Raw genomic sequence first — 23,755 nt, forward strand, 5'->3', positions numbered from 1 at the left:
TGTGCGCTCGCCGTCGCGCCGTCGCCGCTGGTGTTTGTGTCGATGTCTGCTCCAGTCCCCACGGTTTGGTTTATCTGGCAGGCGTCAGCGCGGGCGCCAACGAGCCAGCACTACTCACAAGGCTGTAATGGTGTGGTGCACATACAACGGATAGTATCACAGTCAAGCGAGGGCGACGGCGAGGCCGGCGATAAGCACAGGCAGCGCAACGGCGGCAGCAGGCCCCGCCCCCGAAGCCTTGGACGCGCCCGCCGCCGCCGAGCTGACAGTCTGCGAGACGGGGAGGAGCACGCTAGGCGCGCTCGACGCCCCGCCGGCCCCCGCCTGCCCACTCGGCGCGAGGATGAGGCTCTCTGACGCGCCGTGCGAGCCAGCAGCGGGCGGGGGCGCGGCGACGACAGTGGACTCTGGCGCAGACGTGATGAGGTGCGGCAGGCCGTCGGTCGCGCCGCTGTCCGGCCCGGGCGCGGTGAGGAGGATGCTGACGCCGCTCGGCTCGATGGGGAGGGTGCCGGAGCTGGGGTGCGTTAGCGGTGTCGGGCGGGGGGAGGGGGCGCTTACATTGCTGGGGCGGGCGCTGCGAGCGCCGAGGCGGCGAGGCCGAGGGCGAGGGCGAGCAGGCTTGTCCTCATGACGAGTGGATGGATGCAAGAGAGAGTCGCTGGCTCGCCGTTAAGAAGTGGGTGCGGCTCGTGCAACTCGTCGCTCGCACTGTGAGCGTTTGTGCGTTTCAGGACTCGCTGGGCGCTACTTGGACTGGCGCAGGCGGCGCCAGCGCACGCAGCGAGCTAGGGCCGACGCCAAACTCGAGGGGGGGAACTCGCAGGAACATACAGAAGGGGGGGGAGGGAGGGGAGGCTAAAGTCTGGCGTGGCGGCTCTGCGGCTCTACATCCACGGCGTGCATGCCGCACAATGCACGCAGCGCAGCGCACTCGCGCTCCTCGCACACACACGCTCCTGACGACTCAATTATGCTTGTCCCAGGGTGAGGCGGAGCACGAGCAGCGCCAGCCAGCAGCAGCCACTCACGAAGAGGCCACCCTCCCGCTCTCTCGCCCCCCTTGCCCCCCCCCCCCCCCTGCCCCCTCCCCCCACCCCACCCTGCACGCTTGCCCTGTTTCACCATGCGTTAGCTGAGACACTGCGCAGCGTTTGCAGCCGCAGTGTTCCAGCGTTCCGCCTTCGCTGCGGCTACAAACGCTGCTAGCGGCGTGCTTGCCATGCGTGCGAGAGCGGCCGCCGCACAGCGGGAGCGGCAGCAAGCACAACATTGCACCGACATTGCCGTGCCGTAACTAATGAGGTCGGAGGACAGAGTGGGACGAGGGCCGCCGCGCGATAACAGCACGCCCTCCCGCTGCAATTTCCCCGCACGCCACCTCGTGTGCGTCCGACAGGCCAGGGCGAGCCGACTCTGCACACGGCGTGGTGTAGGAACGCGCGTGTCGAATCGAATCGTGCGTCGGCTCCTCCCCGTGCCGCAACGGCTGGTCCGACCTGTGGGATGCTGCATGTCGTCACTGCTTGGCACTGCGCAGCGCAGGATGGCAGGCATGGCCGAGTTGGCGAGTTGCGGGGGGGAGGGATTGGGGGGGCGTAGGTATGCATGCATGGGGATGGCCGGCCGGCCGGCGTTTGCACCGAGGGACCGAGGGCGACAGGAGCGCCGAGCTGCGCGCAGGGGGAGGGGCAGAAGCCACGGCACGCTGCGTCCGTCGCCGACGTCGCCGTCGCCGCTGCGCTCACTCGCACCGGAGGCGAGGCACGACCATGACGCAGCCGAGGCGGAGGGAGGCACGATCGTGACCTCTGAGTCGGAGCCTGCGCCGGCGTGTCAGATGGCTCTGAGTCAGGCTGCCAGCTGCAGCTGGCGTCACCCTGCCGTGGTGAGCCTTGCGTCGTAGCAGTGTCCCCGAACCTGGTCCGCAGCCGCCGTAGGGGCAGCGTGGGCCCGCAGCGCGAGGCCACGCTCGCCGGCTCCGCTGCCAGTCCAGGGGGTGTGGCCCGTGGCCAGCGCCGGCGCCGAGGCACCGAGCCTGCGCGCGCTTGGCTTGAGGTCGGGCGGGGCTGGCGCGGCGTGCTTGCTGTGTCGCGTGATCTCCCCGTGGCCAGAGTCGACAGCACCGGCGCGGCCGGGTTGGTGCAGGCAGGCTCACCTCGTGGCGGCCACACGTGCCGGCCGGCCGTACTCTGCCACACGCCCCCGGCAGCGCACCATGCACATCCACATGCCCGCCTCGTCCAGCCGCACATGCCGCCATGCCGCTGAGCACGCATCAGCTGCTCCCCCGGCGCGGCGCAGATCCGATCGACGCCGCGCCGCGCCGCCCACCCCACCCACCCCCGCCTATCTAGCACGGGCGGGCGGTATGCCACCACCACCACCAAGGCACGTTACGGCTGCCGCCGGCGCCGCTGTCTATGCCGCTCGCCGTACGCAGATCCTTGCAAGCAGCCCCCCGCGGCATTCGGCAGGCACTGCCAACTCCCAACACCGCTCCCCGCCCCCCGCCCCGCCTCGTAATCCCCGCCGGCTCCCAGCCTGCCGGCGGCGACCTCCGCGCCACCACTCCACCGCCCCACCCCACACCCCACACCGGGCCGTTTCACGACAACGCATTGTGCGGCGCGGGAGACAGAACTGATCACCGCTATGTGCTTCTCGCATCGCCCTCGCCGTCGCTACAACTTGATCCCCGTGGGGGCAGGCAGTGGGCATTGGTAACATGCCGCCGGTTGGCTGCAACCGCACCTAGAGCTTTGCCTTTGCCGCCTTCTTGGCCGCCGCCTCGGCGGCAAACCGGCCGATCGCGTCCTTGTGCGCCTGGCTCGAGCGGCACTTCTCGACCGCGGCCATCTCCTCGTGGTTGATGCGGTGCAGCTCCTTGCGGATCTTGGGCGACTTGACGAGCGACTTGGACGCGACTGGGTGTCGTGTCAGCTGGCTCCGTGGGCCACACCTACGGATGCTCTCGGGCACATTGTTGTGCAGCGCCGCCTCGACCCGGCGCACGACGGCCGTCTGGATGCCGTCGGCCGGCAGCACCTCGCGGATCAGGCCAGAGTGCTCGACGTCGGCGATCGGCACCGTCTCGGCCAGGTACAGCAGCCGGCTCGTGACGACCGGCCCGAAGAGCGGCGGGAACAGCACAGAGCTGCAGCCCTCGAGGCAGATGCCGATGCGCGAGAACGGCGTCGTGAGCGTCGTGTCGGGCGCGGCGTACACAATGTCAAAGTGCGGCAGCATGGTCACGGCGATGCCGTAGGCCGGGCCCTGGAGCGCGGCTACCAGGAGCTTGGGGAAGTCGATGAGCGCGTCGATAAAGTTCCTGCGGGGTGAGCGGGGTGAGCTGGGCGCGCTACGGCGACGAGCGTGTCACCGGACCAACCTGCCACCTCACGGCGGCTGCTAGTCCAGCCGCCGACGACCCACCCAACTCACCTCGCGGGGTTCTCGCCCTTCTTGACGCCGCTGGCTCCCATGCCCCCGGCGCTGATGGACGCGCCCGATGAGAAGAAGCGGCCGGTCGACGTCCTGGCCGCGTCAGTACATGCCCTGCCACTGCACCGCAGCTCACACAACAACGGCCTGGACGTCCTTGTGCGCCTTGGCAAAGTCGAGGCCCTTGACCAGGTCCTGCGCGTCAGCTCGGTGAGTACGCCAAACATACCCTGTCTGTGCGGGTCAGCTTTGAGCCAAGCGGGCGACTTACACTTCTGCACGGTGAGCGAGTTGAGGTTCTTGGGCGTGTTGAGGCGGAGCTCGAGGACGCCCGAGGGGTGGAGCGTGGCGAGGACCTCGTCGAGGGCGGGGAGCTGGGGCGCGGCGGGCGACATGGTGCTGCTTGCTGCTACTTGCTAGTGGTGGTCGCCTTGCTGCCCAGCGATCGATCCTTTTAACAACAAGAGTGTGGGGGGAGGTGGGCGGGCCATGGTGGCCCACTCGCCGAGTTGCCGGATGACGACGAGGATACAGCCGGGGCCCACATTACAGCCACGCTTTGACTAAGCACCACGTGGCAGTTTGTAATGGCTATTACCACCTTTCTAATGGTGATCGACGCCCGGGCTAATCTCCTAATCCTTGTTATTGTTACACCCTCGGCCATAGCCGACACAGAAATCCAAGGCCGACCTTATCAGATCATCGTTGGGCGTCATCACTACTCGGCCAATCTGCACTGCTCTCACGCAAGACCGAGCCAAGGGATCTCGACTGCCGCTCTGGCCCCACTCTGCCCCGCGCCGAGGCTTTGGCTTCGGAGTTGTGGAGGCTCGGCGCCGGCGGTCGATGAGGCGCGACTCCGAGGCTCGGCGTGTGGCCGACCGCCGGGGCCGACGATGACCTGAGCGGTCGCCGCTGCCATACAGCGGGTGAGGCCGAAACAGGTTCCACGTACGAGCCGAGGCTGCATGTCATATGACATCGTGTGCTGACGGCTGGGGCTCGTGCGTGTGGCGGCAGTCGTCGCCAGACACTGGCCGTGGTGGCACACGCAGCACGGGAATCGCGCCGGTCTCCGGCCTCGGGCATGGAGAGGGTGTGGGAGGAGGAGGGGTCGCTTTAGGGAGAACTGATACCTCATGGGCTTGGGAAGTTGCGTGGGTCCGGCAAGAGGGAAGAGGGGCAGGCCGGCCGCCAAGTCGCACTCCTCGAGTGCCACTCGCACGTCCATTCTACGCGCACACGGCTGTTCAGCCTCATGTACTCCCGGAAAGCATCATCAGCATTCTTGACCGTCGTATCACCTGTCTCCGTTGTATCCAAAGCGTAGGTGGAAGACTGTAGGAAAGGCAACAAGACAAGGTTGAAGGCCGTTGCATGGATGCACCTCCCGAAGTCAGTCACGTGACCCCACCTCCGAGTGGTCGGGCGAGTCGGCGCCGGGAAACTCTTGAATCGAGTCCGCCTGGTGACGACGGACGCGACTTTTGAGTCGACAACAACGACAACACCTCCTTGGAGACAGCGTATGCTACAGCGCCTGCGCCTGGCACGAACAGCAGTACCCCTAATCGCAAGGAGCATACATCAAGCTCGACCCGTGCCCTGCCTTCAAGCTCGGCGGCCTCTCCTTCGAACCTCATCCCGCCCGTCCCCCCTCCATCACACCTTTGCAATGAGCACGACGGCCTCGACCTCGGCCGTTGCCGGCCAGCCCGTCATCGGCATCATCGGCATGGGCGACGTGAGTTGCTCATAGCTGCAGACAGGCATGCCAACTGACGCCAACAGATGGGCCGGCTCTACGCGACCAAGCTCAGTGCGGGCGGGTACCGCGTCGTTGTGTGCGACAAGCCTGATCTGTTCGACCGCCTCTCCGCCGAGTTCGAGGGGACCGGCATAGAGGTCCTCGCCGACGGCCACGCCGTGTCCCGTCTCGCCGACTTCATCGTCTACTCTGTCGAGGCGGCGGCGATCGGCGCCGTCGTGCGCCAGTACGGGCCCAGCACCAAGATTGGCGCGACGGTCGCCGGCCAGACTAGCGTCAAGGCGCCCGAGAAGGAGGCGTTCGACAAGTATCTCCCTGCCGACGTCGACATTGTGTCGGTGCACTCGTTGCATGGGCCCAGCGTCACGACCGAGGGACAGCCGTTGGTGAGTGGGGTCGCTGGCTCCGGGCCTGCTCCGGGCCGCGTGCTCGCTTTGATTTTGGTCGTGGTCGGCTAATGCCCGCTCGCCGCCTAGATCATCATCCACCACCGCGGCCCACAAGAAAAGGTGACCATGGTCGAAGAAATCTTCCAGTCATTCAAGAGTCGCTACGTCTACCTGAGCTACGACGAGCACGACGAAGTGACTGCCAACACGCAGGCGGTCACCCATGCCGCATTCTTGAGGTGAGCACTGTTGCCGGTGTTGTGCAGGGCCCGACTGGAGGTCGACGGGTAGGGTTGGCTGTTGCTCTGGGTGGGCGGAATCCGAGTTCTGGTGCTGGCGCAGCTTGAGCCGGGTGGGGAGGTGGGGGTGTCACCGCACGACGTTTTGCAAGCGTGGCCAAGCGTGGCGAGGTTGTCAACAAAGGGAACCTTAGGCTGGTCGCACTGTCAGCCGCTCTCGTGGCTGGCAGTCGGGCAGTTTGTGCAGCCCGCTGGCCTGCTCGTGCCACTTGTGTGGCAGGTGGCATCCCAGTTAGCAGTCAATCACGCTATCTGCCGCTGAACCTCACTGACATCATCAGCATGGGCATGGCCTGGAAGAACGGTAGCAGCTACCCCTGGGAGGAGACCAAGTGGGTGTCGGGCATTGAAGTCGTCAAGGTCAACATCACGCTTCGGATCTACGCTGCCAAGTGGCACGTCTACGCTGGACTCGCGATTCTGAACCCGGCTGCTCAGCGTCAGATTCAGCAGTACGCGCGGAGTACGACCGAGTTGATGAAGCTCATGCTCGGCGGCCACCGTGACGAGCTGGCGCGTCGCGTGTGGGCAGCGCGCGAGGCCGTGTTTGGCTGGGCAGAGACTGAGGACCCCGTTCACGACGAGGACGGCGGGCGACGACCGATCCTGTTGAGTGAGGACATTCTCAATCAGTTCTCTCTCGGCGAGTACGACAAGAAGCGTGATGACCAGCCCAACTCGCACCTGAGTCTGTTGGCCATGGTCGACTGTTGGGCCGCGCTGGACATTCACCCATTCAAGCACCTCGACGTTGCGGGCACGCCAGTGTTCATGCTCTGGATCGGTGGGTTTTGCTGGCCTATGGCGCCCTTGGCGCCCTTGGCGCGCGCTGCTGACGCGCTGCAGGTGTGGCAGAGTACCTGTTCCGATCGCGCGAGAGGCTCGCAGCAGCAATTGACGCGGGCCTGGCCGATCGCGTCTTCCGCGCCGACGACCTGGAGTTTACGATTGCGGCCCGCGGATGGGGCGAGTGTGTCAGCTTTGGAAACTTTGACCTCTACGAGCGCCGATTCCTTGACACTGCGAGTGAGTTTGCCGACGCGCCAACGCGTCAGATGCTTCCGAGAGTACCGAGCAACCGGGGCGGCGACCACACGGCACGGCACACAAGGCCGCGACCGCGGCTGTCGCGATGAACGGCGCATTATCGTGGCCGGAGCGTCAGCGGCCCCGCGGGACCCGCGTTCACACGGCAAACGGGTGACTTCGACGGTGTGCAGTGCCCTGTCGTGACCGGGGCGTTGGTTGCCTCGCCGAGCCCGCGTTCGCACGGCCAACGGGGCGACTGCGACGTGCCGTGTTGCGCACGGTCGGCGCGGCTCGGCACAGTACCCTAATTTACGGCGGAACACTGACGACGTGCAGACTTTTTTGCTCCACGATTCGAGGGTGCAAGCAAAATGGGCAGCAAGATGATCAAGACGATCCAAGAGTCACAGCAGCGGTCCAACTAAGCTCTGTTCCAGCGACAAGTTACCATAGACGCGAGAGTCAGGCCCGAGCAGCTGGTTCTTGACCCGAGACTGGGAGCGAACAAGCCAATCGGATGTGCTTCGCCTTGACGACGGAACTGCCTCAATGTGACATAGACTATGCACATGCACAATGTGGCTCTTTGGACCTGCCTGCTACGTGGCGCCGCGGGGCTCTGTTGCCCTCACGCTTGGGATCTGGGAGCCACCCGATCCCGTTCTCTTGGATGTGCATAGCCTCGAGCCGCCGTGCGCGACACCCTGTGCTCCGCACGCGCAGCCAGAGATGGCTGGTCTGACCGGTGACAACCGTGGACGAGTGGCACCAACGCGCCAGCGAGCCCAAGCTTCAAAGTTTGGTGCTTGTCGCCGAATGCTATCTCAAACCATAACTTCAAAGCCCTGGTGTCCAATAGCAGGGCCCCAGCACAGTTCCCATGGCCCTGACGCCTCAAGGCCCCCCCTCCCCTGCATACTAGCTTGCATGCTGCACAAGCTGTCCGGCGCCGACCCCTTCGACGGAACGCACACTTGGGCGAGTGCGTCTGGCGCAGTGCGACCCGACCCTCTAAGCCCGCAAGCCCGCAGAAGGGCCCTAGGCGCTTGCGAGCCTGCGCACTACCACCTGCTGCATACGCAGCTCGCTCTGCCGGGCACGTGCGGCCTTGCTCGCCGTCGGCGCCTCCGTCGCCCGGTAGCGAGCGCAAGTACAGCCAAGAAGCGAGGGGTAGCGGTCGCCAACAGCCAACCGGGTCGGCATCCGCCTAAATCGCGGGCGGGCGGAGTTGGGTGCGGGCCGCGTCGCCAAAACGCCAGGCACGCTCGGCGCACAACAACACCCCGCCGGTGAACCAGCGTCGTCCCCTCTCGCCCAGAGGCCGCCGCTCGCGGGAATCAACGCCCGGCCGCGGGGCATGTGCGCCGCGGGGGGGCAATGACGCCGGTGGCGCGCCGCTCGGTGGCTAAGGCGACCGAGTGCATCACGTACATCTGTCCTCGTCCACCTCCTGCCAGTGGCCCCCCTCGATATGTGCCTTGATATCCCGCGTGCCTGGGCCTGGGGCTAGCTGGCTTGGTAGACAGGCCAGGACCCGATTCACCCAGCACCAGCAGCAGCAGCAGCAGGCAGGCAGAGTACACTGGTACCCACAGTTTACCCGGTGGAGCTGGAGCGCGCCGCCAGTCAGTTCCAAAGTGCGTGCGTGCGTACGTGCGTGCGTACGCGTGTGTGTGCGTGAAGACGCGGGCGGGCCTGCACGGGAACACCCGTCCAACTCTAGCCACAGCAGTAGTCGTCGTCACGAGATCACACTGATTAAGCTGCTCTCCGCGGCCCAGCAATCGTGCCGAGCGATCAGAATCAGCGTGCCTTGGGCCCACATCTCACAAGGGGAGCGGGGAGTGGTGAGGTGTACAGGAGAAGGCGTTTCATTTCAGTGGTGGTAGTCGTCGTCGGGGCTTTGTTGCGATCAGTCCAACTGTGTGGCAGGCAGGCAGTTGGCTGGCAGTTGACCTCCTGACCCCTGTCAGACGCCCGCCCACCCACGATCACTATCACTCGCCGTCTGCCATGGCGGGCGCCACCAAACAGCACTGTACCTCCTTTCATCTCCGACAAGGCACGGCCCGCACAACAGTAATTACAACCTGGCGGTTGGACCTGACCTGAAAGATACCCGTCATTATGCACGTAATCTCATCACAGCCACTCGTGATACAAACGATGCTTGCCCCCTTCTTGATCGGAGTCCCGCATACTATCTGGAGATTTGGGCACCAGAGCTGCGTAGGGAGGAGCTCCACTCTGCCAACAAAGTGGTAGAGGACGAGAAGGGTGAAGCGATAGAAGGAGGGGAAGGAGGGTGGTCGGTGGGTGGGGATCGGATTCCCAAAGAGGTAAGGGTGGGTGGTGTGCGTTCCAGCACCCAGAGTCACAAGATCGTAACCCAAGGCTACTAGTGTGGCGCGCCACAAGCGTGGGTGGCGAACAAACAAATCCAACGGAGTTGGAGTTGCTGTAGGCCGTACACGAGTCGTAACAGAGGTCGTATGAAAGGAAACGTTATTGGGCGTCTCGGTCGGGTCGAAAAGCAGAGAGCGGCGATGGAGTGGAGCTGGATGAGGTTGACGGGTGGCCGCCATGGGGCGATCGTGGCGCGTATAGGGCCTAATATCGATATAGGTGAATGTATCGGTATAGTCGGTCCCGAGTAGTTAAGCGATGATGCTAGGTAATTGTCTTTAATGGAGTGAAATGTTCGTTGCAAGGCTAGAGGCCCAAAAGAGTCAGAGTCCAGCGTGTATGGCCTTCGGTGGTCCCCACGCAAGCCGGCCGGCGGCGCGTAGAGGTCGAGGCAGAGTCGTCATCTGTCAGCGTCCGAGAACATCGAGTCGAGCAACAAGGCCGTTCGTTCTGGTGTATTTGAACGGCAAGCCATCATGTAGGGACATTGTTGCTCGTCGGTATGCAAGACATGTCGGTCGATCCTACTTCAGCTTGACCGGATAATAGTGGTCAAGCCACACCACTCAGGCGAAGCTAGCCTGCCACCCATTGTCTTGTTGCACGCTGCCGTATTGCGGCATCGGCGGGAGTGGGGGAGGGTGCGAGTGATTATCCCACACAGGCTGGCTATGGTTGCCGCCGTGGGGAGGGTGAGGGTGGGGGTTGGACATAACCGGTGCGCCCCAGGAGTCGCCGCCCTGCACGACATGGTGCGCCGACCCCTGTTGGCTGTCCATTGAACCAGACGAGCTGGGAGGGTTGTCTTCGCGACCAACTGTGCTCAGGAGGCGAAGTGCCGGGGCTGGGCCAGACGGTTGATGCCAAGGCTGATATTGAGGCCCACTTCCATAGCTTGGCGACACGATGGGAGACGCCATGGGAGGTTGCTGGGAAAGGGGAGGCGGGGGCTGGGTCGCCGCAGTAGAAGAGTAGTAGGAGAACGATCCCGGTGCGGTCGAAGGCGGCTGGTAGTTGTACTCGCTGGCGAGATAGTAGCCACCAGAGTCCGAGGACGAAGGCGGCGGCACGCTCTGGCGACGGGTGTGCCCACTCTCCACCATGGGCGTCGGTGCAGTGTGCGACATGCGGGGGTTGGGGGAAGCGTAAGGGTCGTACCTTCTCGAAGAGGACGACGGTCGTGACGGGCCACTTTGACGGGGCATAGGCGCGAGGTGCATGGACTGCGGGTCGTAGTAGCCTTGCGAAGAACCAGGGGGCGCGTTGTAGGGTGGCATGGGTGCTGGTGAGGCGCCAAATCCACCGCCCATAGACGACGGGGGTACAGCCACAGAGCGGAGTCGAGGCTGATGGTGGGGGTTGTCGAGGGGCACACCTGGAGGGCCATACGACTCGTACACGTCGGCATTGTAGGGAACGGAACCACGGGCCATCGGCGAAACAGGTCGGTCGTCCGGTTCACCATGGTAGCGGGGCACACCGTCCTGTCCGATCTCAATGGAAGGAGGGTAGCGGAAGCTTCCAAGGTTGAGGTAGTCGGGGCTGATCTCCAGAGCCGCGAACTCGGGAATGGTCGACGGTCTGCGGAGCCGCCCAGCGACAGCGTCCTCGAGCGTGTAGTAGGACACGACGTGCTGGTGGAAGCCGGCGACAGTGAGGGTCATGGTCTGTCAAAGTTAGTCTTCCCATCTCCCTCTTGACAAGGACTGACCTTTTTGACAAGACCACCTGGTTGGAACAGGTAAGAGTTTGTTAAGCTGCCCACGAGCTTGCGCTCCAGGTGGCGGTCAATGACGACGCCATTCTCAAGAAGGCATCCTCCAGCCTCGGCGGCGCTGCGGGGGCGCATCTGGCCGTGCACCAAGGGGCGCTGGGCCGCCTCCAGGGCCATTCGAGACGATTCGGCATATCTGGCCTCGGTAACGGCTGGCGATCCCGAGCCCGAGCTCCCAGTGCTGGGCCGACCATCATGGCGATGCGAGCTTCCAGGTCGCGATCCGGCGGGCGCGATGGGCATAGGATCTCTCTTCATCTCATCCCTGCCGTCCTTCCCGCCTTCAGAAGGCTTGATCGTCTCGCGATACACCTAGGGAATGTCAGTCACACACAGTCTCGCATCTGCAGACGTACCAGGAAGTTGGCAAGGATGCGGCTTGGGCTCCACGAGTGGCCATCTGTCCAGCGTTTGATGCCACTCTCGTGCTCGTCGTAAACAAAGACCGAACCCGACTGAACGAGGTTACGCTCAGAATCGTTCAGTCGACGGGTAACCCTAGGGATCATACCACGCCGGGCGGCCTCGAACACCAGTAAGGCGTCATACGTCGTGGCGATGAACCCGTGGAAGGGAGGGGCGATGTCCTCGCCCTTGTCGTCAGACATGGCAGAGGGACGATGGTCCGCGATAGGGTATCGAGGAGGTGAGGGGGAGGGGGAGAGGATTTGGGGTTTGAGGGGGTAGTAGTTGACACTAGATCGCGCAGTGGGCTCGCGACGCGGTGTCGAGTACTGGGGTGCCAGCGTTGGAACGGTGATGGTGGATGACGTGTGGCGGGTCGTAGTTGTGGAAGGAGAAGTACGAGTCGTCAAGGCTGTTGTTGTGGTGGTCATTCAGTCGTTAAGAGCGAGCAAAGGTCATAAACATGTCGTGGACCGAAGACGGTAGAGACGAGTAGGCGTGGGAGCGTATGTGTGTTGTTGGGCGTGAAGTGTTGTGCGTGCACAACGTCGTTGGCGGAGCGAGTGGACGTTGGACCGAGAGCGAGAGAGCGCAGTGTCGGCGGGGAGGGGGCGGGGGAGATGGGCGTGAGGCGGGCAGAGTAAAGAGGAACAAGCGATAGTGTTAGCCCCTGGCGGCGAGGAACGTGTAACAGAAAAGATGGTTTGGTATGAAGGGGAAGGTGAGTCCCGTGTGTGTGTGTGTGTGTGTGTATGGAGGGCCAGCACACGAAGACGGAGCGAGGTCAACAAGCAGGCCGACGTGTGGGGGGTGGTTCAAGTGGGTGCGGCTGGCGCGGTTACAATCGGGTCGGGACGAGAATGAAGGATGAGGGGAGATGCGGAGGTTTGTTTGATGGAACTGGAGGGGTAGCTGTCCAGGAAGGGGAGGGGGAGAGAGAGAGGAGTCGAGATGTGGAAGGAGGGAGAAAAAGAGGATTGAAAGAGGCCGGTTGGACCAGGGGAGAACAGCTAAGAAGAGGGGAGGAAGATCGACAAGTGTACCAAGCAGTTGGCTCGTTGACGATCAGAGTTCTCCTAGGCGGCGCCACCTCTAATGTGTTGTCTCGCAGCTCCTCTCCTGGTTGCGCTGTTCTGCTGGTGCGTGCACGCGCTGCTAAGGACGGGAATGGGAGTCGCAGGGGCTGGGTTTGGCTGGCGCCCTTGGGGTTTACAACCAGGGAGGTTGAGGGCTCGACTTTGAGACTTAATGGGAGTACGTGACGCAATTGCCGCAGGGTGGCGCAGGAAACCAGGGCAAGACGGGCAAGACGAGAGAGGGAGCGCAAAACGAGCCTCAAGAGGTGGTGTTGGCTGGAGACGACGTTGCGAGCGAGTCGAACAATCGATGAGGGACAATGGTAGTAGAGAGAGGACGACGAGTTGTGGAGAGTACAAGGACAAGCAGAGGGAGGATGGGGGTCAAATTGCCTTTAGCGAGAGCAAGTGTGAACTGCTGCCTGCTGGTACCGACCGATGCACGCACGCGCGCACGCAGGCAGACAGGCATGCCTTCGTAGGCTTAACCGTCCCTTGTCCCTCGCGAGTCGACTGCACCTTCGCGGTTTCCCTCGACGACCAATGTCCTAGGCAAGTTGTTCGCGCGTTTTCGCGCTCTTCGTCATCTACCGCCTCGACTGCACATGGGTACATGCAGAGGCGAGGCATGGGGATGCCCGTCCTCCGCCCCCCGCGCGCTTTGCCCCAGGTGTGGCTTTCTCTCGGTCTCGCTCTCTCGTCTTGTCGGTTGCCTCTGTCTTTGCGATGGTACCCTGCCAGCTCTCGTTCCTCTCCAGCTTGACTCCTCGCTCCCTGCCTTATTCCATCCCCACCAGACACGACACGCACCACACAGTGAGAGTGCCTGGAAAGCAGCCCACTGGCTGTACCTGACAAGGAGGCGCGGCCGTTGGCCCCTTGACGGCTAGCGCCCTGGTTTTCAACGACAGGCCCTCCCCACCTCCCCGGACCAACACAGCGAGCATGCTGACGCCAGGGGTATCACTGACAGACAACGGCCAGGGCTGAAAATGGGGGGGATGGATAAGAGGGAGACAGGAGTGGGGGGTGGGGGAGGGGGTGGGAGGGGCAGTGGGGCGGAGCGAAGGAGGGCAGAGGCAAGGCGAGGGAGCCGCAAGTGGTACCTCGAAATCAGGGGAAGGGGTGAACGGCTAACTGCGCCAGACGACAAGAGGAGGTTGAAGACGAGAGGCCTTGTGGATAAGGTTTACGCTCTGGGGTATACACCCGAATAACCCCCGCTCTACCCTCCTCGTTGTCTCCCCCTCTCAGATCTCTGCAAGGGCAATCACTCGCCCCCCTCGGCCTGGGTGCGTCGCTGTCTGCCGCTTGGCCCTACAGTGTACGACCAACCCAACAGCCCAGGCACGCTTGCCTGGAACGTCATCTCGCGGGCGGACCTTCCGAGCAACACCTTCACAGCACAAGGATTGGGACGGGCGGGGATGGGGATGGGGGATACACAGCGTAAAGGAAATGATAACTCACCGACTGGGCTGGGATCCAACAGGCGTCTAGTGGCCGGGGCACTTGGTCCGGAGGCGAGGCTTGGGAGATGTAGTGTTCGTCACGAGGTTACGGATCGTGTGCACTCGAGTGCTTTACGTGCCAGGCCGCTGCAATGCACAAGCGGGAAGACGGTGGGTCGTTTGCGAGGTGAGCAACAGGCGGCCGACGCGCGCGCAGGGAGGCCGTCCTATCGTCCTAATTTGGTGGGCTGATAATAAAGGCTTGCGCTAAGGGCTGGATAGGTGAAGCCCTGGGGAGGGGGGTTGAAAGGAGGCTTGCTGGTGACGTGAGGTGACAAGCAGCACTGGCAGGCAGGGACGGCCGACGATAACAACTAGCCAACGACGGAAATAAAAATTCGTATACAGTCGAAGTTGAGGTGCCGGGCCGAGAGTCTGAGCAAAGGCTTGAAGGTGTGAGGCGTCAGGGAGAGTGGTATGGCTGCTGCCGCTCTCGCTTCTGTAGCTGCTAGTAGCAACAAGCCCAAGCAAGCTACGAATGCTGTCAGTGGGCCATAAGACTTCTAGAATTGGCGGGGTTCAAGTGCAGGGACTTTAACAACAGGAACGAGCGAAAAAGGCGACCAGTGCCTGTCTCGATGTGAAGCCGCCAACGGGGGGAAACGACTTCTCCGTCACCGGGGCAGGATGTCAAAGGGGATGGGGCAGCTGGGCCGAGGATGGGAGAGGGATGGCTGCACAGTCCGGACCGGAAGCGCGCCAACTCACGCCTGTGGCGCGGGCAACACTCGCCTCTCGGGTATTCCGGAGAGAGCCCAAGTGCCTGGTGCGCGAGCTGCCTCAGGCAGTCACCGTCCAAAGCATAACGTGGATGCGTGGATGTAGACGGTGGACTCCTCTCTGTGCTGGTTGCCGGCTGGGGGCGTGGGTGGGGTGGGCAGTTGACCCATGGCTGTTGCGTGGGCCAACCAGACGGGGCGCCGGCTAGGCCCAACTGGACTCGACTAGGTCGATTCCTGGTGGCGGAACCTTGCTCGCGAGATTGACGCCGAGGCACGACTGGATTACTGGACCACAGTCTGGATGATGCAGCTTGTGGGGCAAAAAGCACCACGGCTCAACTTGCTCGCTAGGTGCACAATGCGCGGCGACACCGACACCCGCATGACCATGCTCGTTGGAATGGCGGAAGATCCAGCAGAGCCACAAGAGAGAGAGAGAGTTGACAAGGGCAGCAGGGGGGCACGTCTGCCCAGTCCAAGCCTCCGGGATACGAGGCAGAGGAACACGGGCCTTGACAGTGGGAGGGAGAATGTAATCGCAACGAACACAGAGAGTCTTAGGTTTGGACAAGTGGGCATGTGATGCCCAAGGATGACACGTCTGCCACAGCCAAAACTGAACCCGGATCTCCAACGAGCAAGACGAAGAAAGATGACGCGACTTACGGCTGTGATCAACAAATAGGGAGACAAGATCGGGGTGGAGAGAATGCGGGGCCGTCGAACAAATGTTCCACTAGTTGGACGGCGATCACACCTTGATGAAAGATTCGAGCCGAGGTCGGACGGGAGATTCAGCGGAGGCGAGTGTGCCAGCGGCAGGCTTGGCGAGTTCTGCTGTCGAGGGTGAGCTGCAGGACAGGAGACGCTAATGCGAGAGCGAGGGCACTGGACGTGACGGTCGATTCGCCGGCGTTTGCTTGAAGTCGCCCACAACGAGTGCTCCGGCACAAGAGGTGACCGGAGTCCCGGAGGATTTATGAGGGGACAGAGGGCGGCGTGCAGATCAAAGTCTCGGGTTGGCCAGGGGTAATGAGAGGGAAGAAGAGGGAAGCCAAGAAGCGGGGGTTGGATACTCACTCGTGTGGCGTGAGGCGGCGCTCGATCGTCGTACACTCGGCAATGCGGCTCGTGACTTGACTTGAGAGTGTCAGATATGCTGTGGACGCCACAGGTATCGGCTGGCGGGGTGGGCAAGACAAGCGAGCCGGGACAATGAGGGGCTAGGCCGCCTAGTGAAGCGAGCTGGAATGTGGAAAGGAAGACCAATGGCAGCAGGATGGAGGGGGTGGAGAACGGATAGGGAGTGGTCAAGTGATAGCGGTTTGTGCCAGGGCCAGTGCCAGTGCACTACAACGACAGCACAGGTGATGAGACCAGTGTGTGTAGTCGACTCAACCGGTCAATGCCAACTCACCAGGGAGATGAGGTGATGTTCGAAGGGGGAAAGGGCTGATCCCGCTCAACGAAGGCGATGATAACGCGACGACTCCTCTGATTGTTGTCGTCTGTCGGGCAACGTACTGAGTTTCGGCGAGTACGTTACAATGCCGTTGACGAACCGGCTCTTTAATACAAGGACAGCCAACTGGAATGAGAGTACGCAATAGGAGTCGGCCCGTGTCGTTTGCTGCGGGGTGCGGGTGATGGGCGTGGTCGAGGAGGGGAAGGGCGGGGAGAGAAGGGCCTAAGCTTTGAACGAGGATAGATATGAGTCGCGGAGAGAAGGGGAAGTTTGAGATGAAGGTATCGTGCAACAGGTGGATGACGATGTGGACGGACCCACGAGTGTGCCGTCTCCGTCGCGTCGTGCCTTGACTCACCGACGCTGTGACACGAGGGGCCGCCGATGCTATTCGACTAACTGCGGGCGATCAACCTCCGAGGAGTACGAGGCGCCGAGGGAGGCACGCCGAGACCACGGCGTTCACGAAGCCGTTTGCGTGGAGCAAGGGGACGAGGTTGCCTTTAGAGTTTGTTGCCGCTACCGCAGGGGTGTGTGTTGCACTCAGCCTTCTGGGTAGGGGTAGATGTATCAATTAATGGTCAGTCGATGAACTCATGACATGTCGCAGCGCTATGCTTGGGCTCACCTGGGCCGATTGTCGCACGTCTGGCCGAGGCGGCGCGGATCAACTTGATGTGGCACGAGATTAGTCGGTGGCGAAGGCAACACGGCGGCCGTTTGGCTTCAAACTTCAGGCTTACACAGTCACGTCCGGAGGATAGTCTTCCCCAGGTACCTGTCTGTACTAGGTCAGAACATGACGTCTGCAGCAGAGCGACTCCTAGGATCGTCCGAGATTATTCCCCCAAGGATGATCCCATCAGTGGCAGAGCAGGTTGGAGTAGACAGCTCATGCCACGCTGGATACAGGGGTCTGCCGGCTAGCGTGTGGCGCTTGCCGCTGACAACCGAAGCACACATGTTCGGTTGCGAGTGCTCCATGTGGGGCAGAGAGTGCGAGAGTGCGAGGGTGCGAGGGAGAGAGTGGTGCGGGCTCTGCGGCAAACATCCCACACTTGGGGTCCGGACCGCGGGCGCGGGGGTGAGGGAGGTGTGCGACATGTGCGTGCCACAGCCAGGATGCGTGGAGCGCGGCAGAGCAGTGGAATACGCAGATCGTCGCGCTTTAAGCTCCTGCACTTGGCCGGGGGTGTTGGGAAGGGAGGGTACGCTTAAACTCTCGGAGGGCATCTCTGCAGAGCGGCCAGGGCCAGTCTGCGCAGTAGCTGGCACAGCCAGTGGCGATTGGGCCTGGAGTGGGAATGTGCCAACGCAACGGATTGGTAGCGTCCGGGAACACTCCTCGTACGTGGCGCCGCACAACAAGTCACTCACAGCACAGTGTAAACACAACAGCACGACACCGAGCCGTCTTTGTGGAGTAGGAGCACAGTCGTCTCTTCGGTCTATTGAACGTGGCTGGGAATCCGTCGCCCTGATACGAATCGAAGGGGCGTCCGAGTGTGAGGTAACGTAACGATACGCGCCGGAAGGGACCCGTGGGGTCGCTGGTGCTGATAGTGTCCTCTTGATGAAGGCAGCGGTGTTTGCGTTGGGGCGGGGGCGGGGGGCTTGCAATGCTGACACTTTAGGTGGAAGGTAGAGGTCCAAGCAAGCGAGAAGAGATACGACGGTGTCGGCAATCGGGTAGGAAACAGAGTCGTGTATGCTGTTTCCCGTCTGATCGAACGGCGCCTATCGTGGACAAGGTAGAGAAGAAGATACGAAAAGAAGATATCTGCAGGGGCATCAGCACACCTGCAGCGCTCTGCAAGACCGTTGGGACGGACACGACTCAATCACCGGCTCGGACAAAGCGACCGGCGACGGAGCGCAGACCCGAGCACCTCCGTGCGCTCGTCTGGCAGTGACTCACCGAAGCCGCGGCGAGAGCTCTCGGCAGGGCGACCGGCGGGGTCTATGGTGCGTGCGTCTTGGCTGCGGGTGCGACTGCGAACCGCCTTCGGGGACCGCCCAGATCAGGATCGAGTAGTGGTGCAGGGTTTGGTGCTGATGACGAGCACAACTGATATGACACTAACGAGGACGTCGAGGACCCAGGTCCGAACTCAATGTTGACCCCCTCTTCTCTTCATTGTACTCGCTGACTCGGTTCCTCTCAGTGTCCACAGGGTCTGCCTGAGGTTGCAGACGTGGGCCTCGGGTCGGCTGAGCTGACATTACCTCGCTCGAGCTCAAGCATGCGCCCACAGTCAAAAATACGAGGGCACGCACTCGGATCTAAAGACGCAGCGCCAGAGCGCGCCCGCCAACGCCTGGCCGCAGGCTGAAGCGCCGCACGAGCGCCGCCATGGCCAACAAGGCGGCGCGCCACAGGCGTACACGGTCCCTCAGGTGCAGCCAGTGGCGTTGTGTCCGGGTATTCGTCGGATTTTGCCCCTCTTCTGCTGTATTTCGATTCCTGGCGGCGCCGGCGACGAGCGGCGAGCAGCACATGGGTCGCTCCGGCGATCCGGTGAGCAGATCATGGGCCTACTTAGCGGAGTTGGTACCGGCGTTGCTCGGGGAGCCGTTTTCGGCCCTCGGCCCCTTGCTCACGCTGTCAGGCAGGCCGCGAAGCGGCTGATTGGATCAGGCAAGGCCGCGCCGCGCGGCCGGGCGCCGCGACCCGGTTCGGTCGGACAGAGCAGACGCCGAAGCGCACTCGCGCTGGTCCTATGTCCAGGGCATGAGGCAGCAAGCTCCGCAGGCGCTGCTGGCGATTTGTCGGCTTGGCGCATCGCGCTCGCCGCGACGCTGTCTGCATTCCTTCTATGCAGGGCTCCCGAGCCTGCCGTCGCGTCCATCGCAAGAGTATCCTGTCCATCGTGCGTGTCATCCTGGTTAGCGGCTCGGCGCGGCCCATGGGCTCAGGCGCGCCACACCGGTCAGTGGCGTGCAGTTCCTGACGGCGGCGCTGTTGTGGCTGTCGGGGCGCGCCGTCTTGGAACCAGCCCAGCGCGCAAACACTGGCACTGGCACCTGCTGCGCTATGTCTGCATCGTGCCGTGGCGACGAGATTCACATCAGGCTTGTTGTTGTTTACGGCCCGGGCGTTGTGCTTATTGGGGCAGATCCAGATCCCATCAGCGCCGCGGGGGTACGTGCGCGCAGCTGGAGGGTTTCAACGGGTCAGACGAGCGAACGCGCGAGCGCATCAGGCGTGCACTTTGGAATCAGCCTGGCCCTCGACGTTGGCGCGTGGCTGGGCATGCAACGCACCGACCGGTGCAACTCGAGCTCAGCCTCGCCCCATCTCTTCGACCTCGGAGCGGCTTGGTGGCGTGTGGCGCAGCTGCGCGCGCCTCTCTGCTTCATCCCATGGCGCATTCCACTGTCGCGGTGGGCAGTAGAAGCCGCCGGAATCCCGCTGGCAACTCGCGCAGGGCAGGCACAGTGGGATGGGACGCCGCCTCCAGCGAGCGAGGGCAGGCCGCGCTCTTGGCATCGACCCGTCGCCGTGGGCGTGCCTGCCGGCCTCGTCATGGCAGTTGATCGCTGGACGGGGCCGCCGAGCGCGAGCGGCGTTCGTGCCATGCATGCATCCCGTGAACACGCCCACCTGTTGCCACGCCGCACATGCCGCGACACTGAAACGAGAGGTACGGATATGACACGCCCGAGAGGAACATGACACGAGTATCGAGGCGACACGACGGCCGCCTGTGCCTGGTTGGCAAATTGTCACGACACGATGTAGTCGTGGCCATGTGCGTGCCGGGGAGAGAGGGTCACTGCCGCGACGACGACGCTGCCAGCATGCTGCGGTCACTGCCTTGCTCGCGTACGCTTTTTGGCCGCGCGACCTACGCTGTTTTACGACAGCAGGCGGGACGAGCAGGCCAGCGAAACGACAGGGGCACCGTCCTCGAGCCGACTAGCTGCCCCTGTACTAGCTTGTTGACGGCTTTGTGGCCGCCCTCGTCGGCACGGAGGGCAACAGAACTTAGACACGTCGGGATCGACGACACGGCTAGCGGTTACTGCTTGGGACCTGAGTCAACCCCGCGCGTTTGAGAGCGACGGGGTTGGGTGGTGGGTGGGAGGGTTGGGGTTGCGTGGCGCGCCGCGGCAAGGAGTGGCGGAGTTTGGCGTCGCTGCGGGGTCGTCGGACCTGGCAAGGTCGAGGCGACGAATCTGAAACACGGGCCGAGGACGACGACAGCGAGCAGCCACAAGCCGCCGAGGTCGCAGCAGCAGCAGGAGCAGTGTAAACAAACAAACATCGGCGCGGCGGTACCCGTGCCCGCTCGCCACACGCCGTTGTTGTTGTCGTCGTCGTCGACGACGACCCTCACCCCGTCGCGCTCACTGCCCGTCACGCCGCCAACCCAACCCGACGGACGGCCGCGACCACCTCGCGCATGCCGTCAGCACTGCTCGCTCTGCCGAAAAATCGCGCGCTACCACCCCTCTCTCGTAACCTGCCGGCCGACACCTGGCTGGGCCATCTCGTAATGCCGCCGCCCTTGAGTTGACCCAAGGCAGCGGGTCCGGCAGGCACCTATGCAAGCGGGCGGCATGCAGCGTATCTTGCACGCCCGCCGGGCCTGGGACCTGACTATGGCTATGGACGGCGCACACAACGTCACTGTGCAGAACTGTGCAGATTGCCCATCCCCTCCCCACCCTCTCCCCCAAACCAGGCACTCGCACCGCCGCCAGTCTGCCAGACACGACGACTCCAACTCGACGTCCGTCGCATTTACATGGCACTTGTGCTGCGCCTACCGTACGGGCCGCGACCGACAGGTGGGCACCGCGGTCCAAACTGTAACCATAACGTATTCGGAATGCCCTGCCAGAGCTGCTGCGACCCATCATGCACTTCATGTTCGCTTCGTGGCGTGCGTGCCCAGCCAGCCTCGTTCCTGCTAACGCCAGGGTTATGTCACCTCGAGCGTACCAGTCTCCTTGTAGTTGTGGCAGCCGGTCGGTCGGTCAGTCTGTATGCTGCTCCTCTCCTCTCCGTCGTCGTGGCCAGTCATTACGACACGCGCTTGTTTCCGTCGTTACGTTACCTCGGAGACCAGGTACAATAGTTTTTCGAAGCTGCGGTACATGCGACAGCACCCTGTGCTGCTCGTAGACGACGAGCAAAGGCACACAGAAGTGTGGCGTCGTTGCGTGTCTACGCCGCGGTCAAGTCAACGAACAACACAGGGCGTGGTGCTGTCGTGTTCTGCAACTCCTGTAATCCAAACATCTGGCACCAGCCCACCCATCGGCGGCAAAGACGGCACGGTCGATCCCAGCGGACAGGCCCTCGGCTCGCGTTCGTCACGTAACGCGCCCTCACACGGCCGTGCCTCGTCGCCGTAGCTCTTTGCCAGTTCTGGACGTGGCTCCTACATTCAGCTAACGTGTCAACAAGAATGCACTCCTACTACAGTGTCCTCTACTCCATCGGATCTCGTGTGTGACCAATCCACGACCATGTGTGGCAACAGTGTCAGATTCACCCCAAGAATATAGTCACCCCAACCAGCCCACCCGCCACGTCGACATGGTAAAAGGCGGCCCAAGATCCTCGACATCAGCCACGCTCGTACACATCAAACCTAATCCTTCACGTCTGTCACCCGCTGTCTACACCTGATCAGGACTCTTGCCCACCCTCGCGCCCTTCGCAGCTGCCACCTTGGCCTCTTTTTTGGCACGCAGTTTGTCCCACTGATTGTCTTTCAGCTTCGCTGGGGATACACCGCCTTACCTTCTCCTTGAACTTGTCTAACTGGAAGCGCTTCACGGTCAGCCAAAGCCGCGGCTATCGAGCTCACAAGGGTTTCTTCATTGTCCTTGCTCCGCTTCAGCTCTGCGTCACGGCGCTTGAGCTCTGACTCGAGTTCGCCGATGCGGCGTTGGGCGTTTACGAGAGCAGCTGAAGACCCCGCTGGGGCCACCTGACCGTGTGGTAGCCCACTTGTTGACGCAAGAATCTGACTTCTCATCACTTCTTGGTCGTGTTTGACCTTTTTGGCCTAGCCGTGAGCGAGAATCATCTTTGAAAGACCTCACCTCCTTGCGAACGCCAGATACGACGGACCGAACGAGTTTGTCGCGTTCTTCGGCGCGCTCCGTGACGGCCTTGTTGGCCAATTCCAGAGCGTGGGCGTGCTTGGCCAGAGCATCTAATGATGCGCGCAGGGATTCATTCTCGAGCATCAGCTCTTCGTTCGTCTTTGCAGACGGCGAGCTTGGACGAGTGTCAGTTGCGCTAATCACAAATAACAGCAGGCGCCGCAAGCCAGGGCCGTAGCACAATTTGTGCACCCGTGCTGCTCCACAGCACCACCACACACTGACCTGTTACGAGGAGGCTGCTCTTGCCCCCTCGGGACGACGTAGAATGACTCGCTAGGCGACGGCGCGCGCTCTTTGCCCTTCCCACTCGCCCGCCTGTCGGGACGCGCAGTCGAGACCGACACTGTCGGCGCCGGGGGCAGCGGCCCTCCCAGCTGAGCGGTCGTCAACGCGCGCGGGATGCTGATCTCCTCGAGCATGTTCTCCAGCATACCCCAGAAGCGGGAGAACGGGTCGGCCGTGTCTGGCACATGGCCTGGAAAGAGGTACGAGTCTTCTGGGGGCTCGGAGCTCGAACTCGATGAGTACAGCGGCGAGCGAGGCGACAGCGTGATGCTCCCGTATCCTGTGGTGCCGGCGACGGGCGGCACGGCCGCAGCGACCGGCGGGGTGTCGCCCACCGGGCGCAGGCTAAAGGGCGGCACGGACCGCGCGGCGGCAGTGGCATGCACGGCGCTCGGTCCTCCCAGTACGCCCCCGCGCCCGGCCGCGAGTCCGACGCCTGATCCCGCGCCGCCGCTCCCGCTTGACGTCCGCCTCATGAGCTGCGCGCCGACCGCGTTGCCAAGCGACGCACGCCGCGGGAGCGCGGCCCCCGAGCTGGACGGCACGGGCGGCGTGCTCCCCCGCCTCTCAAACTCGGCGCGTGTGGGTGACGCCACGGGTGACGGACGGCCGGCGTTGGCGATCCTCCGCTCGAGGTCGCGCGCGAGCTTGCGATGTTGCGTCGTGAGCATGCGCAGCGTTCTCTTCGTCTGTAGAGTTAGCTGAGCTGCAAAGTGGGACATGTGCTCAGCTCACCGCCTCGTCGGCGCCCGCACCGGCGCGGTCGAAGAGCTCGGCCGCCTCCTTGTACGCTTCTAGCCCTTTGTTGAGGGTTTCCTGCGACGCATCTGGTGGGCGGACGAGGAAGGACGCCTGAGCTGAGAGCTGGTGGGCCTGCGGGGGTGTTAGTGGAGAAACAGATGGGATAGCTGAGTTGTGCATACCCTCTGCAGGCAGTTGTGGTCGTCACTCATGAGTGGCGAGGCTTTGGATGTGATGGCAAGAGACAATGTCGAGATGCAAGACGAGGTGACGAGTGGGGTGTACATGTCTCATCGGCGTCATCGCGGGGCT

The 23,755-nt window shown here is 62.9% G+C and overlaps 6 protein-coding genes across 6 annotated transcripts; 1 reads left to right on the forward strand and 5 right to left on the reverse strand.

Moving 5' to 3' along the window:
- Positions 1-162: 162 nt before the first annotated feature.
- Q8F55_003608 (uncharacterized protein) lies at positions 163-632 on the reverse strand (the record flags this gene model as incomplete). The annotated part of the gene is made up of 2 exons (XM_069352139.1): positions 163-517; positions 562-632. 2 exons carry the CDS (start codon positions 630-632, stop codon positions 163-165), a joined length of 426 nt encoding a protein of 141 aa, XP_069209557.1.
- A 2,122-nt stretch (positions 633-2,754) lies between these two features.
- On the reverse strand, positions 2,755-3,839 carry Q8F55_003609 (uncharacterized protein; the record flags this gene model as incomplete). Its single annotated transcript, XM_069352140.1, has 6 exons — positions 2,755-2,927; positions 2,967-3,331; positions 3,445-3,537; positions 3,581-3,639; positions 3,674-3,678; positions 3,716-3,839. 6 exons carry the CDS (start codon positions 3,837-3,839, stop codon positions 2,755-2,757), a joined length of 819 nt encoding a protein of 272 aa, XP_069209558.1.
- A 1,283-nt stretch (positions 3,840-5,122) lies between these two features.
- On the forward strand, positions 5,123-7,357 carry TYR1 (prephenate dehydrogenase (NADP(+)); the record flags this gene model as incomplete). Its single annotated transcript, XM_069352141.1, has 6 exons — positions 5,123-5,191; positions 5,239-5,601; positions 5,692-5,843; positions 6,185-6,687; positions 6,750-6,929; positions 7,269-7,357. The coding sequence occupies 6 exons, from the start codon at positions 5,123-5,125 to the stop codon at positions 7,355-7,357; spliced, it is 1,356 nt and encodes a 451-aa protein (XP_069209559.1).
- Positions 7,358-9,904: 2,547 nt separating this feature from the next.
- sge1 (Global transcription regulator sge1) lies at positions 9,905-11,720 on the reverse strand (the record flags this gene model as incomplete). Its single annotated transcript, XM_069352142.1, has 3 exons — positions 9,905-11,005; positions 11,050-11,424; positions 11,469-11,720. 3 exons carry the CDS (start codon positions 11,718-11,720, stop codon positions 9,905-9,907), a joined length of 1,728 nt encoding a protein of 575 aa, XP_069209560.1.
- Positions 11,721-15,620: 3,900 nt separating this feature from the next.
- Positions 15,621-17,275, reverse strand: Q8F55_003612 (uncharacterized protein; the record flags this gene model as incomplete). Its single annotated transcript, XM_069352143.1, has 6 exons — positions 15,621-15,663; positions 15,907-15,966; positions 16,244-16,334; positions 16,920-16,962; positions 17,035-17,069; positions 17,113-17,275. The coding sequence occupies 6 exons, from the start codon at positions 17,273-17,275 to the stop codon at positions 15,621-15,623; spliced, it is 435 nt and encodes a 144-aa protein (XP_069209561.1).
- Positions 17,276-21,922: 4,647 nt separating this feature from the next.
- On the reverse strand, positions 21,923-23,655 carry Q8F55_003613 (uncharacterized protein; the record flags this gene model as incomplete). Its single annotated transcript, XM_069352144.1, has 7 exons — positions 21,923-22,006; positions 22,047-22,076; positions 22,114-22,236; positions 22,352-22,529; positions 22,640-23,391; positions 23,438-23,575; positions 23,626-23,655. The coding sequence occupies 7 exons, from the start codon at positions 23,653-23,655 to the stop codon at positions 21,923-21,925; spliced, it is 1,335 nt and encodes a 444-aa protein (XP_069209562.1).
- Positions 23,656-23,755: the final 100 nt, after the last annotated feature.

The sequence above is a fragment of the Vanrija albida genome (assembly GCF_041260175.1).
Source record: "Vanrija albida strain AlHP1 chromosome Unknown contig_3, whole genome shotgun sequence".
NCBI lineage: Eukaryota > Fungi > Basidiomycota > Tremellomycetes > Trichosporonales > Trichosporonaceae > Vanrija > Vanrija albida.